A 16054-nucleotide genomic window follows, 5' to 3' on the forward strand; every position below is an offset into this window, starting at 1 on the left:
TTAAGCAAGTACTTCAGTAATCAAGGACTGCTTCTTCAAAAAGCATTTTGAAATAATTCAGGCATGAGTTGCAAAGTGGCTTTTATTTCTACACCTGTAAGAAATCCTCCACCCTTTGCAATATGATTTAAAATTAACCACTTTCTGCAGGCAGCCTGAAATTCTGATCACACCTACCCAGAGTAAGTCCTATTAAACTCAATGGGGCTTACTTCTGAGTAGATATGCACAGAATTGCACTTGGGGGCTAGTTCCAAGAATTTCAGAAGCATGGATCACCTGAGCTCCTAATTCTCCACTTTGTCATTTGGAGACTTTTTTGAGTCTCACCCATGTTTGAAAATGGTCTGCTTCGCAGTTATCTCAAGAGTGTTGTGTTGCATTCACAAATCCTACTTCACATTGTTAAAGCAGAATTGTGAGTTGAATAATTTCTGCTTTTGAAATTCCTGCTCTTTGTTAGACACTACCTTTTCTGAGACCCATCCTTTTTGTCCAGAGCAACCCAAAAGGTGGCAGTGGAGGAAATAAAGGCAGATTAACTGCCTTTCCCAGTGCCCTGCCAGCAAGACACTGTGTGTGTGTGTGTGTGTGTGTGTGTGTGTGTGTGTGTGTGTGTCCTCTCTTCTTCCAAATGTTATTACTGGTCAACTCTTTCCCTCCCACCCCCAATTTGCACTCACCCTCTTTTCTTCATGGTTTTTGTTTTTCATTTGCTTGAGCTTTCCATCTCCTCATTCTTTTCATGTCTTAGGTGACCTACGATGGGCATTTAGGGGAGGGATGCAGGGTTGTGAATACCTTTGTATAGCATTTAATTGTTAAGGTGCCTAATCAGCATTAAATATGAATAGATTTCATGAAGCTGCAATCCTGTGACTCCAAGGAGGGTGACCCATGAATTGCAGGAATCATTGTACTGAACAGGAAAAGGAAAATGCACCCGCCACCACTTTTTGTCTTACCAATGCAAGCCCAGATGGGAAATGGCAGTTCATCCATTTTGAGTTCTGCTGCCCCCCATAACACCCCCCCACACACACACACACCATTTGGATTACTCTGCCTATCATCTTTGTCAGGAACTCTTCAATTCAGTTTACGGAAAACAAGTAGGGATGAAACCTCCTGACAATAAAGTTCTCTGGTACTTAATCATCAGCTTGTGCTGAGAGATTCTGTCACACTTGTGTGTAAAACAAAGTGTCTTGCTTCCCTTTCAGATACCCCTGAAGCCAGTCAGGAATGTCAGTTTTCAGGACGACGAAGAAATTGTTCGAATAAACCCTCGTGACATTTTAATACGCCGCTATGCAGACTATAGGCACCCAGACATGTGGAAAAATGACTTGGATAGGGATGAAGGCGACGCCTCGCTGCAGTGTCCCAAGGCAGATAGTAAAAAACCAGACTATCTGTACCCTTCCGGGGACGGAACTAAGTTGAATTCGCTAAAAGATTCCAAGTGTTCTGTGGTACTGAAAACGCAACCTTCCTCGTTCAAATTGAAAAAGTCGAAAAGGAGGAAAGAGGACGGGGAGCGCTCTCGCTGCATATACTGCCAGGAAAGGTTTAATCATGAAGAGAATGGCCGGGGCAAATGCCAGGATGCTCCCGATCCCATCAAGAGATGCATCTATCAAGTTAGCTGCATGCTTTGTGCTGAGAGTATGCTCTACCATTGTATGTCAGACTCGGAGGGGGATTTCTCTGACCCCTGCTCTTGTGACACTAGCGACGACAAGTTCTGCTTGCGATGGCTCGCCCTTGTCACGTTGTCTTTCATTGCGCCGTGTATGTGCTGCTACCTCCCCTTAAGAGCGTGCCACCATTGTGGTGAGGTCTGTGGATGCTGCGGAGGGAAGCATAAAGCGGCTGGATGAACCAGTCCGGTACCAAGTTTGGGCTAACAACGTCTTTATTTTCAGGAAGTATCTAACTCGTGGAAGCATTTGGCAAGCAGAAGGGGGAAACCTGTCGTGTATGAAAGGTCAATTCTGAAAGAAGCATCAGAACTTGTTGCATTGTAGGAATGCTGGCCACGCCGAATGATCTGCTTTTAAGTGCATGGTGCAAGTTGTGTCGGGAGTTCTTGCGAAAGGAAAGCCTTTTCTTAACGATTGGTGGTTGAAAGAAGTATAAACTGCAGTCCGTACTATAAGGGATCAACTTCAGCAATTTGTACATATTGAGGTTAGGTGATGGGGGCTGTTGAAAGAATCTATTTAGCAGAAAATTTAACTCAACCTGCAGTAGCGAGAGCTGATTTAAAACTAAGGAAAGTTTAAAACTTGGCGACTGCAAGAAACTAAATTGATTTTAAATGCAACTAAATTGCTTATAAATAGTTTTTTGGAAACAACTTTATGTACAAATAACAAATGTTTATATTTAACAAAATATATGGTACGAATTATTAAATCTTCCTTCCCCTTTCCAGTTGCAACACAGTTATGGACCACATTTCCAGTCACATTCCATGGTAGTATTTCTCGATATTTAACTAGTTAACTTAGTAGCATTTCTATTCAAAATGGACAAATCAATATTTTCAGTCTTGTTTCCCTTCAGCTACATTTTTGTATTGAGTTCTCTCTGTACATTCTGGTAATCTGAAAGCCTTTAAAATATTAATTATTGTAGTCTTGAATGACCAATGTTTTGTTAAGCACAGGTGTAATTGTCTAATGCTCTTATAAGAACATAACATTTATTTTTATATATAAATTACTCTGTATTCAGCGAAATGGCAAAGGAGTTTTTTTCCTTTCTCAACCAGCAAATTTTCTTCTAGGGTTTCCTTGATTTCAGATGTTTGGGGAAAGAAAAATACAACAAAATAATTGTCATAATATATATATATATATATTTATCATGCAATTCAACGGTACCAATTATTACTTCAAACTAGCAAAAGAACAAAAAAGCATCCATTATTCTAATCTTATTTGGCCTATCAGAAATTTACAATACTCCGTACATCAAACTATAACCCAGGTAGGGAAAAGCAAATGAATTTCTTGTGAATGGAAGTGGGTTTTATTTTGTCTTTGTTGTAGCATATTAATAATGAATGTTTAACTTAACATTTGGCTATGTGCTCTAAATACCAATTTGGGGAAATTTCTAAATGTCATCCATCATATAACATAGCTGAGTATACAGGTTTTTAATTAATAAAACTCTCTAAAGCAGTGAAGCAGTCATTCATTCAAAATCGTTAATGGGTGGAGGGGAAAAACCATGTGTTTAATATGCTCTTACGATTAAAATTATAATTGCACACTACCTTTTCTTTTATTTCTATGCATTTTTTCCCCAGTGAAATGTTTTGGTTTATTTTCTTCCGAAGACCATGTTCAATCACAGGAATCTTTCCTTCCCCTCCTCTTCCCAGAGCCCAGGTATCAAACTGAACAACTGTATATAACACTATCTGTAAAATACTTTTTTAAAGAAAGCATTTATATTTATATGACAGCTTGAACTGACAACGTTATGTACATAGATCATCTTGAAGTATTATTTCACATTGAAAAGAAGACAAATATATTGATAACTATAGAAGTTAAGAGCTCCTTTCTAGTTTTGTACTTAAAAAAAAAAGCCTGTATGGATAACCGAAGTCAGCAAACACGACACTGTAGCAGCAATCTCTTTAAATCCTTTCCTTTTATATATTTGAGAGCTGCTGCTCCAGAAGACTTTCATGCTTCACATATTGAGCTAAACTTGGTTGCCTAGATAGACTGTTAACTTTTTTTCCAAATATACAAACAAAAACGAGACAGAGATTCGTAACCTGCATTTCACTGTTGACATAGGACCTGCATCTTGTGAATATAGCATTTACTAAAACATTATGCTTTTAATTAAAAATGGAGCATGGTATCAACAACCCAAGAAAAGAACTTGCTGGCTGTACAGAAAAAAAGTCCTTTGGAACTTTGTGTGTATGTGTGCGTATGTGCGTACTTTGGGAATCTAACCATTTTCTATGAGCACTCATCGACATAGTGCAACTCTTGGTTCTTGTAGTAGTGAAACCTTATATGCTTTAAAAAAAATTACTGAATATGTGCATTAATATTTTCAGTATATATTTAACCACTTTGCTGCTAAACATTTACTATCCTTTACTCTTGAAGAATATTATTCCTATTTTGTTTTTGTTTTTTTTTTTTAAAAAAATACAAATTAATATGGATACTGGTATATAGGTTGTGTTATTTGCAACTGATCTAATTTGAAATAATTGCATCGGTTCAGTATCTGGTTTCATGGATTGTGTGATGTCGGCCACATTTCTGTATGTTTAGGCTTTTGCTTTAACGGGGGAATTTCTTAACTAACTGTGGCCAACTCACATATGAAGTTGCCTTATAGGGAGTCAGACCACGGGTTAATCCATCTCTGTGCTCAAATTAGTGGTCATTTTTCAAGATCTCAGGCAGACCTGCTGCTCAGCTCTGCTAACTGAGGTGCTTTTTTAACTGGAGATGCCAGTGATTAAACTAAGAAATGATGTATGGCTCTATTTTCCTGGAACAAACCATTGAATCACCACTTCTCAATCCACTAATTCTAATTCATAGAATGCGCCATGGAGTTGTTTTGTTGAATCTCATGGATTTCAGTGCACTTAAATTTTTTTGTCCTTAAATCGGATTGTGGCCCCTGTGTGCATTTTATCTTTCCACCCTGCTTTCTCAGAAGGAGGCTGGGTTAGGGACAAAGAGTAAACAGATAAGAGGTTTACTGTAAAGCATGTAAATTCAGGTGCCTTTTAAGGTGTAATGTAATGAGGGACTTTTCTCCAAGCCTATATCAACTCATGTGCAGTAATTGCCGAAGGATGTTCAGGTTTCAGCCTCCTAAAAGGTGCTACCTGAAAGAAGGAGTGTTCTGTCTGAGGTGAAAGCAGCTAGCTATAACATTAGGGTACCACCTACTGGACAAACATGATTTAGGAAACTTAACTTTATTCATGCAGCCTACACACACACACACACACACACACACACACACACACACACATTTTCTCTGATAGTTGTTTAAAACATGAATGCCAAAATAGGGGATGGAAAGAGATCCGTGCAATTTCAGCAACTGCAGTTGTTTTAGACACAATTGAATTAATAAACATGTCCCATTGAAAGTCCAGTAGTGTAAAACAAGACATTCTTACTATCAGGCTTTGTGGAAATGCAAATGTTCCAGACCAAAATAAAACAATAGCTGGAAGTTTCTGGTTCCTCCCCACCCCACCCCCCATCCTGTTAATTGACATTGTTGGTCTTATTCCAGAAGAGTCATTCTTGAAAGTTTAGAAGATTATATCCCACCTTGCAAAACAGTGAGCCTTTAACTTTTCTATATTATTTTGTTGTAAAAAAAAAAAAAAATCCCCACAAAAGCCTGCATTTCTGTTTCATATAGAAATCTCTGAGCCAGTAGTTCTAAAACTTAGGGCCTTGAACTTGAATGAAAACAGTCATGAGTTGTACCACACGTGTCCCGCTATCCACCTGTTTGTTATGCAGAAATTCACTTATCTATACACAGTTATTCACAGCTGATTCAGATATTTGAATAGCTGGAGTTTGCCCACTTCCTTACATGTTAGTGCTGTGCTGGTGTACGGCAGCCATTTTTGGGAAGAAACCATACAGAGAGAGTGCAGACAGATCAGTTTTTCATTTGTCTCTATTTCATAGCTGCCAACTTTCCCCTTTTCTTGCAAGGAATCCTATTCGGAATAAGGGAATTTCCCTTTAAAAAAGGGAAACGTTGACAGCTATGCTCTATTTTGCTGGCTGGCTGCAGCCATTTTGGGCAGAGGGGAGAGAGATTACGGATTAGAAATGTTCCCATAGGAAATGGAATCGCCAACTCACTGTGTGAATGCTTGCCTAACAATTTCCTGGGAATGCATTGTGTTCAGAAAGTGAACTGTGTGTATTTTCCCCACCAGCCAACATCTGGGGCACTTGAATGTTCTGGGCCCCTAAGCGTTGCACATTAAAGTTGTTTGGAGGTAGTGTCACCTTTACTTCACTTCTCATCCCAACAGAATTTTGAATTTGCATGATTTTTTGAGAAACCTTTTTCTGTTCCTCCTTCAGAACCAATGTTAAGATTTGTGCCCTAGTGCATATAGCAGCTTCATTACCTGCAATCTCGCCTGTGGAAGAGACTTATTATTGCTGGGTCAGAAGGTCTCAGAGGACGCAGATACTTTAAAAGTGGTGCCCAAGTTCAAAGCAAATTTAGATCTAGAGCACAGACTTCTGTATTGACCAAACTCCACACTTTCAAACAGCAATTTCAGATATTTTTGCATGCTGGAATGCAACATTCCCATTTTTCTTCTATAATCTTTCTGTGAGTAATCCTGTATGTGTGTACAAGGAAGAAAAACCTCAAGAACTCCCCATGTAAATAATACACAATGTTTGTGTTGGTCTTTCGATCTCCAGAGAACATAGAACACTGTATATATGGAGTCTACAGTGGTCCACACACTCTTGAGGGAGAAGAATAAAGGAGATGGTTTAGTATTCCAATTAGTACTATTAAAGTTGGCAGCCTGGTGGTTAAAACTTGCATATGCTTTTTGGTGCACTGATGAAGTAGCATTTAAATGGCATCTCCCTTCCCCCCCCCCCCAGCATCTTAACTGCAATAGCTGTGGTTAGCTTTGAAAATTAAAACAAAACCTAGTGGGGAAAACTTTGTATTGGGAGCTGCAGCATAATCTGTACATAGGTTTTTCCCCTCCCTCTTGTTTGTGAATATTTTGCTTAGTGCAATTTGCTTTCCACCCTATTGACCTCAAAAAAGTGCCTCACTTGTATATTATTTCCATTAAAATATTAATTGCTATCTCTTTCTACTAAATGATGTAGGTTTAAGTTTTAATTCCATGCCATAGATGTATTTCTTTCTATGTATAAGAATATAGCTGGTTACCTTGAGGACATAATGTAAATACACATACGAGTTTTAACTGTTTTGTTATCATACCCTTTGTAAGTTGCCATACTGGATAATATCATAAAACAGATTTAAGTTTCAATGTTTTCCTGCAATTACCTGATTAAAACTATCATGAAATTAAAGGGAGATATGTCATGTGTTTTTGTATTTCACTTTTGGGATGGCTCAGAGCGGGGAAAGAGGAAAATATTGGTGCAGAAGAGTACCTTTCAGAATTGTGTAGCATTAAGATGGATTCAGCAACATGGGCCTACTGCCTTGCATAAAATAATAAAATTGTAGAAGTGACCCTGAGGGCAATCTAGTCCAACCCCCTGCAATGCAGAAATCTCAGCTAAAGCATCCCTGACAGATGTCCATCCAACCTCTGCTTAAAAACCAAGGAAGGAGAATCTACCACGTTCCAAGGGTATCTTTTCCACTGTTGAAGAGTTATTACAGTTAAAAAGTTCTTCCTGATGTTTAGTCGGAATCTCCTTGCTTGTGACTTGAGACCATTCAGGTCCTACCCGCCACAGGAGAAAACAAGCTGGCTGCATCTTCCATGTGACAGCCCTTTCGATATTTGAAGATGGCTATCATATCCAATCTTGGTCTCCTCTTTTCAAGGCCAAACGTACCCAGTTCCCTCAACCACTCCTCATAAGTCTTGGTTTTCAGAACTTTTATCATCTTGGTCGCCCTCCTCTGCATACATTACACCTTTCTAAAGTGAGCTGTGGTGTGTTTTTTGGCATACATACACAAAGCAGTGGTGTTCTTGGCAGCTTCCTTTTTTCTTTTTACATTCTAACCTTGTGTACAGATAGGTAAAGGTAAAGGGACCCGTGACCATTAGGTCTAGTCGTGGCCAACTCTGGGGTTGCGGCGCTCATCTCGCTTTATTGGCCGAGGGAGCCTGCGTACAGTTTCCGGGTCATGTGGCCAGCATGACTAAGCCACTTTTGGTGAACCAGAGCAGCAAACGGAAACGCAGTTTACCTTCCCGCCAGAGTGGTACCTATTTATCTACTTGCACTTAGACGTACTTTTGAACTGCTAGGTTGGCAGGAGCAGGGACCAAGCAACGGGAGCTCACCCCGTCATGGGGATTCGAACTGCCGACCTTCTGATCAGCAAGTCCTAGGCTCTGTGGTTTAAAATACACCAATTTAAATTGTTGAGACTAGCCTAGGCTTTCAAGTAAGTAATTGTTTTTCTTGGTCAAATATCCAAAAGTACCACCAATCTTTCCCCAGTTTGCCACCTTAGTGTATTTTGCTATGAAAAAGGAGCAAGTCGGATGCACATGTGCCCCTCTCAAGCGATTCAAGGCCTGTTTCTGGGAAGGCTGTTGTGTTCAGGTCCTGCTTGCAGGCTTGCCATTGGTGGGCCATTGTGAGAGCAGGATGATGCACTAGATCAGTGGTTCTCAACCTGTGGGTCCCCAGATGTTGTTGGACTACAACTCCCATCATCCCTGACCACTGGCTAGGAATGATGGGAGTTGTAGTCCAACAACATCTGGGGACCTACAGGTTGAGAAACACACTACTAGATGGAACTTTGGTCTGATCCAGCATGGCATTTCTTATGTTCTTACATTAACCAGATACCAAATATGAAACAAAAACTGACCCTTTGTGCGATATTGATCTTTACTCATATTTTAGTGGGGTTGGGCAGCATTGTTTTCTGGGCAGCTGCAGATCCTATATTCCTGCATCCCTTACCTTCCCTCAAGTTATTGGGCTACATTTTGGAGTCATGCGGCACTGAGGATTTGCATAGAATCCATGCCCTGGAGCCTTGATCTAACTACCATTGCCCTCACAGGACTCCTAATTATTATTATAATTTATACCCCGCCCATCTGGCTGGGTTTCCCCAGCCACTCTGGGCGGCTTCCAACAAAATATTAAAATACAATTGTCTATTAAACATGAAAAGCTTCCCTAAACAGGGCTGCCTTCAGATGTCTTCTAAAAGTCTGGTAGTTGTTTTTCTCTTCTAAATAGGGACAAACAGTGGGTGACTTTCTGTAATGACCTCTCTGTGGACTTCCAGAGACATCTGGCCATAGCAAGAAGCAGGTTTCCTTGATATGATCCAGAAGTGCCATTATTATTTGGAGGTTCTGGCTGCCACATATACTGCTCCAAAAGGTCCACACGGAGAGGGGTATTGTCGCAAGGGATGTGCAAGATTAAATTTGTTCTTGAATTTGCTTCAGATGTTTCACTGAGTTTTATTGTTTTTGTGTTTTAACCCCTTTTAAATGCTTATTTTAATTTAATTTTATTTTATTCTCTTGTGTTTCCCGCCCATTTAGAGGACAGAAGAGACAGAAAATGACATAAATAAGGTTAGTGTTTCTGGGGAAGGTGACTTTAGGGAAACAATTCCCATGGTCTCCATTAGGTACATTAGTTAGCTGTCCTTCCCCTATTACTTCCCCAAGAGTTACACGACCACTTAAGTTACATCCACGTTCTCTAGCCCGAGCACTGAATATTATAAACATATTCAAATATTTATGGCTAGCAACATAAAGTTGCACAGACTTTAAAACCAGATCATATTGCAGTACCACTGTAAATCACATCTTCAGCAACCCCATTGTTCAGTCGACACAATTCCCAAATGCCTATATACAGTAACATTTGATCCCTGGGAAACAGGAACTGAGGTTCTGATGCATCAGATACAATTTTCCAGCTGAAAGCCATGAGGAACTGTTAAAACCATTTTTATTCTTAAGAGGCACAAAGTTATTTCTTTTTAATTGTACTGAAAAGAGGAAGAAGATGTGGAGGGGCAGTGGTAGAAGTTCTTTGGGGGTATGAGTCAAGGGATAAAAATAGAAAAGGGCAGGAGGAGGAACATGAGAAGCCAAGAGATACTGCCTTGCCATCGTCTAGGCTGTGTGTGTGTGTGTGTGTGTGTGAACTAAGCAAATCTTAGTAAACCGGCCCATGCTTTGTCAGCAAAGCTTGCCAGGTTTTTGTCTTTCTGTTAATATTTAAGTGCAGGAAGGAATGTACTAGCAGATAGGTTTAACTTTTCAGAAGTTATATCCCATTTCAGAAGAACACCAGAAATTAATTTAGGATAATCAATAATTATATTGATCAAAAGTCACTGGTTACATTAACTTTTCACCTAAAAGGGAATTAAAATCACAAGTAAAACTAGACCAGGGGTCAGCAACCCGCGGCTCCGGAGCCGCATGTGGCTCTTTTACACCTTTGCTGCGGCTCCGGGGCGGATACTAGCGAGGGGAGGAGGCACATTGTGCGCCCTGACACTCCCCACTGTGGCGGGCGCTGTACTGGCTGTGACGTCACATGGGGGCGGGGCGTGCGTTAGTCCCGACGTCACCTTCCCGCCCGCTGTCAGATCGCAGCTCCGGAGATATATTTGTTTTAAATGTCGCAATGGTTTGGGGGCCCCAGTTTTTTTTTCTTCGGAAACTGGTCCAAGTGGCTCTTTTTGTCTTAAAGGTTGCAGACCCCTGAACTAGACCTTAATAAGCTACTGTGGTGAAATCAAGATCTTGCTTTTATGATTTCCAAGGATCCAGGGGGGAAAGGAAGAAAATAAACAGAAATGGACTTTACTGCAAAATGTTATCTGTTAGCTTTCCAAAGAAGCAGTGGCGGAAGTACATTTTTGGTTTGAAATTTACTATCATTTATTCCCTATCTCATTTGGCCGTGTCTTCTGTTTGAGTTAAAAACTTCACTCAGTCACTGACCTGTCCTCTGGATCAAATGCAATAAGCCTATTAAGTCACCTGCACATCCTGCTAGGAGACATTGTGTAGTCTCAATAAGAAAAGAACATCCAAAAGAGTAATCCAGACATGGCTGATGGAATCACAGTATCAGTTCATTTAAGTTTGCTATTCTTTACATTTTCGTTTTGCCTTGACAATGTCAACATACTTTAGAGGGTTGCTGGGAAAAAATACCAAAAAGCACTCTGAACCATGAATGTAGTTTGAAAGTTTAAAATTACTTCAGTAACTTGTTCTCGAGAAGTATTTCTAGCTACATCAGCAAAGCTGCGGCACTGCAGCCAGATTCCTGGCCTACATTGCCCAGAATGCTGTGCCTGAAGGACTACCAACCCTTCCTTTGAGTGGAGAAAGGCAAGGCTGGCCAGCCCTGCTGCACCATTAGCAGCCACAAATCAATTGACAGAGTGTGGGTGGGATACAGGAGCAAGCAGGGCAGAGAGGATGCAGCCTTGCTTTGGCAACACAATGCCCTGCTCTGACTGCTTACTTTCTGAAGTATAAGATAAAGCTGAGAGCAGAAAAATGTGAGATTCAATGTAATTTTGGACAGAAGCACACATCTGCCTATTTCCCCTTCCTGGTTACCATATAAGAACTGCCCCTGATAAAATGCTGCTAAATTTCCCTAAAACTATCTCAAAGGTGGTATTGACAGAGGAAGTGCATGCTCCCGATTTTTTTAATTTTGTCCTGAGAGTTTTGGGCTCATATTCATTCTCACGAATGGCCTGGTTTGACAGACAGCCTTTGCAAAGAAAATTAACACAAGCTTCCCTGTCTCCTGATCATCTTGCCGGAAAGAATACAGCAAAGATTGTAAAGGTGCATGCTTAATGGCTGTGGAATTAATGGATTTGAGTTCTGTGTTGACAACAAAATGCAAGCTCCTTGAATTCATGCTTTAAAATGTATTTAAAGCATTCATTTGCTGAGCTTTGAAAACACACTAAGTATGGGTGCCCTTTTCTCTCTTTGTTGCATGCTTTTTGTTTTTAAAGGGGGGGGAGTATTGATCTGTCCTCTCTTGTGTACTTTGAGATCAATTAACTGCATTAGCCCCGAGGACACTGGGAAATGTGAGTGCAAGATATGACACTCTACTTCCTGGGCCAGGAGAGGAGTTGGCTGGCCTAAGGCTGTGTGGTGGAATAGAGCTTGCCTATTAGTCATCTGCTATGCTAAGTCCAGCGTTCTCTTTCCATAATCATCACACAGCCGTGTGTTCATCAGTTATTCCAAGAGTTGAACCAGATGAGTTGTTTTCTCTTCTTCTACACTCCACAGGACTGGCTTCACATTTTCCTTTTCTTTTTTGCATTATTATTATTATTATTATTATTATTATTATTATTAAGAATACCCCGTCCATCTGGCTCACCCATCTGGTTTCCCCCAAAAACAAACCTGCTTCCTTAAAATAGGTAGACTGCTACCTATTTCGGAGAATCAGATGACATAAATTGTTTGGGGAATCAGATGACATAAACTGATCAGAACTATAAACCAAGTTTTAAAAAACTCACTGTTCTATGTGAACCCTATGTGAACATGGTAATGGGCTCACCTGAAAGCTTCACTGATAGCTTGGTGGGCACTTTGAAAGATAAGAACCACTTCCCCACTTGCTGTTATTCCTCCAGCAACTAGTATACTGCTACTGAATCGTAAGCTTCTTTTTAAGTATTGTGGTAAAAAAAAAATATAGCCTGCCATAAACCAAGTGAAATAATTAGTTCACCCAGTTCAGTGCTCTGTATGTGGGCATTGCTGGGCAGTTTTTCTCCAGGGTTCCAGACAGGAGTCTCCCAGCCAAGCCTGGAGCTGACAGGGATTGAATCTGGAACCTTCCGCACACAAAGAAGCTATAGTTCTTCCCTGATAGCTAGGCTTGCCTTCCATTAATTTGTCTAGTATTCTTTAAAAGCAATCTAAGGTAGTGGCATGAGCAAATTTTTATTCTGAAAGTGTGGTCCAGGGGAAAAAGCTTGAGAACCACTGTTTTTAGAGTGAATCACCATTCATTAATAATTTTATTAAAAACAAACGTACACCGTCAGCCAAACAATTGGCCAGATGTGACCCATAACGTCTAACTAAACAGTGAAAGCAGTTTATGGTTTACTGGGAAGAACAAAATGAGTAATAAGCTGGGCTGGCCCTACTATAAGATAATTCACAAAAGTAGTACACACTGCCACATTTCAGGGGAAATGTAGGCCCCTGTGACTGTGGAAGCCACAGCTTCAGTGCTGTAGAAATAGCTATTGGCGGTGGGGACCTGACACCAAACCCATTTTGATTGAAACCATTATTGATTTATTTTTTGTTTATTTAGTTACTGATTTGACTTTAAAAGAGAAACCCACAGAAATTCAATACAGTCATAGCATTTCTCAATCTCTTGTTGCAAGCAGACTTGTCTTTGCATTCTTTGCTGTGACATATTTGCCAGATTGTGGGGGCAGAGTTGGGGCTTTTTCCTTTCAGTTGTTAGGCATGCCCGGAAGCCCATCTTCATATTTCCAAATTCCGACTCCACTTACTCAGGAGCGAGCATCCAACATATTTTCAGAGGAACTGTCATATTTATCTGTCTAAAATATGTATCTCTCAGACAACCAATTTCCAAAGGGGTGAATGTGTTAGTCTGTTGCTGTAAATACAAAAACAGAAAAATCTCGTGGCACCTTAAAGGCTCAACACATTTATTGTGACATTGACTTTCATGGGCCAGAGTTCACTTCATCAGTTGCATCTTGGCAACACTGAGTAAATTAATATCCGTAGTGGGATAGGAATCTATTGGCTTGGATTCAGAGATGCCTGGAGTGAGTGGAAAAGCACTTCCATTTGAGCAAGGCAGTGCTGTTGAATTTCTCCAGTTTGCCCATCCTGCTGCAGCCCCCATCCCATGCCAACACAGAGGGATTTTTTGTGGGGTGCAGGGGACTATAATGGGGGGCAAAGAGACAGGCAAGTCCCAATGTGTGGCAGGGATTCCACTTGATCTTTTTCAGGGCTTTTTTTCAGCCTGCACGCCCCAGACCGCAAGTGGGCGCTATTGTAAGGTAAAGGTAAAGAGACCACTGACCATTAGGTCCAGTCATGACTAAACCGCTTCTGGCGAACCAGAGCTGCACACGGAAACGCCGTTTACCTTCCTGCCGGAGCGGTACCTATTTATCTACTTGCACTTTGACGTGCTTTCAAACTGCTAGGTTGGCAGGAGCTGGGACTGAGCAACGGGAGCTCACCCCGTCATGGGGATTTGAACCACTGACCTTCTGATCGGCAAGTCCTAGGCTCTGTGGTTTAACCCACAGCGCCACCCGCTATTGTAGGGTTGCCATAATTCAAAAGTGATTTTTTTTAAAAAAAAAAAAGCTTTTTTTTTTTTTCCTTTTTGGAAATGGGTTGCCATATGTCCAGATTTCTGTCCAGACACTGTTTCCGATGACTGAAACTCGGCTATGTCCGGGAAATTCTGGACGTATGGCGACCCTACACTATTGCCATTATAAGAGAACAAGGGAGGAATTCGTGGTGGGTTCCAGCACCTCTTTTTCTAGAAAAATAGAACTGATCTTTTCTATGTTGCCGCTATTCAGTTAGATTTGAACAGAGACAGTGGGTGGTAATTTACACAGCGTTATTAAGATGATCACCAGTTATGGCTGCTTGCTTATTTTGCATACATTCAGTTGTCATGAACTATACTTTCTGCATTCCATCGTCATCATGCAGAAGTTGTTCTACATTTCAAGACCTCCATGCTGAGATAAAACTGGAAGCCTATCCAGACACTGGATTATCCCAGTATTTTTTTTTATCTCATCTCAGTCCATTTGGAAGACTGCACTGACCATTTCTTGATGTGGAAATATGAACGTCAGTCCTTGCTTAGATTACATCCGCCACAGAGTCAGTTGTGCCAACCATGGTCACTATTATGGGTTAGCTTTGTGGGTGGTGACATGTATCTATTTGTAGAGTGACAGTAAATTTATGTGTAGTGTTTATATGACATGTAGGTTGGTGTGTAATTTGGGAACTTGTGTGGGCAGAACCTTGGTTGATGCATATGTACCTGGCTGGCCCCAAATGAAAATCATTTTCTTTAAGAGTTTGCAGATACATAACAACCTCTTTGAAAATAGTTTTAGGTTTCTTTAATCAGCTTTTTTAAAAACAACAACAACAACCAAGTTTTAAGCATCTTTCTAGGGGTTCTAAGCATCAAAGCACAGTGGTGGTGTCAGCATTCCCTTGCCTACTTTGCTTATAATGCCAAGCTCTGAAGAAGGAACTTCCTTGTCCCTTTTCCAGAATAGTGGCAAGATGAGGAAGGGAGGAGATAACAGAGATGCTGCTAGCACGGATTCTTCTGTTACAGCAGCAAAGAATGTAAAAAAGAAGAGGGGGAAGAGAGGGCAGAGGGAGAGGACAGTGCTGCTACCATGAAGAAAAAGATGGGAAGTGGAAGAGTATGGGTGGCAGCAATAGTAGGCCTGTACTGTTCTGTGTCCAGGGGAGCTGTTTACCAGCTTCATCTGGTACGCAGGCTGAGACCCTACCTGTCTGCAGACTGTCTCGCCAGAGTGGTGCATGCTTTAGTTATCTTCCGCTTGGACTACTGCAATGCGCTCTATGTGGGGCTACCTTTGAAGGTGACCTGGAAACTACAACTAATCCAGAATGCGGCAGCTAGACTGGTGACTGGGAGCGGCTGCCAAGACCACATAACACCGGTCTTGAAAGACCTACACTGGCTCCCAGTACATTTCCGAGCACAATTCAAAGTGTTGGTGCTGGCCTTTAAAGCCCTAAACGGCCTCAGTCCAATATACCTGAAGGAGCATCTCCACCCCCATCGTTCTGCCAGGACCTGAGGTCTAGCACCGAGGGCCTTCTGGTGGTTCCCTCACTGAGAGAAGCGAAGTTACAGCGAACAGAGGGCCTTCTCAGTAGTGGTGCCTGCCCTATGGAACACCCTCCCACCAGACATCAAAGGAAAAAACAACTACCAGATTTTTAGGAGACATATGAAAGCAGCCCTGTTTAGGGAAGCTTTTAATATCTGAAGGACTAATGTATTTTAATATTTTGTTGGAAGCCGCCCAGAGTAGCTAGGGAAACCTAGCCTGTTGGGCGGGGTATAAATAATAAATTATTATTATTATTATTATTATTATTATTATTATTATTATTATTATTATTATTATTATTATTATTATACTGGTCAGTGGGGCAGGGGGGCATCTTGTTTGGGGGTGA

General features: G+C 41.0%; 1 protein-coding gene across 1 annotated transcript in view; it reads left to right on the forward strand.

Moving 5' to 3' along the window:
* Positions 1-7121, forward strand: part of SPRED1 (sprouty related EVH1 domain containing 1) — a 77378-nt gene extending 70257 nt beyond the window's left edge. Inside the window, exon 6 of the mRNA XM_083509394.1 lies at positions 1224-7121. Coding sequence (XP_083365520.1) covers positions 1224-1883 — 660 coding nt within the window. The 3' untranslated portion in view covers positions 1884-7121. The remainder of the gene's footprint in view (positions 1-1223) is intronic.
* The last annotated feature ends 8933 nt before the right edge of the window (positions 7122-16054 follow it).

This window comes from Podarcis liolepis, assembly GCF_965112155.1.
Source record: "Podarcis liolepis genome assembly, chromosome: 1".
NCBI classification, from domain to species: Eukaryota; Metazoa; Chordata; class Lepidosauria; order Squamata; family Lacertidae; genus Podarcis; species Podarcis liolepis.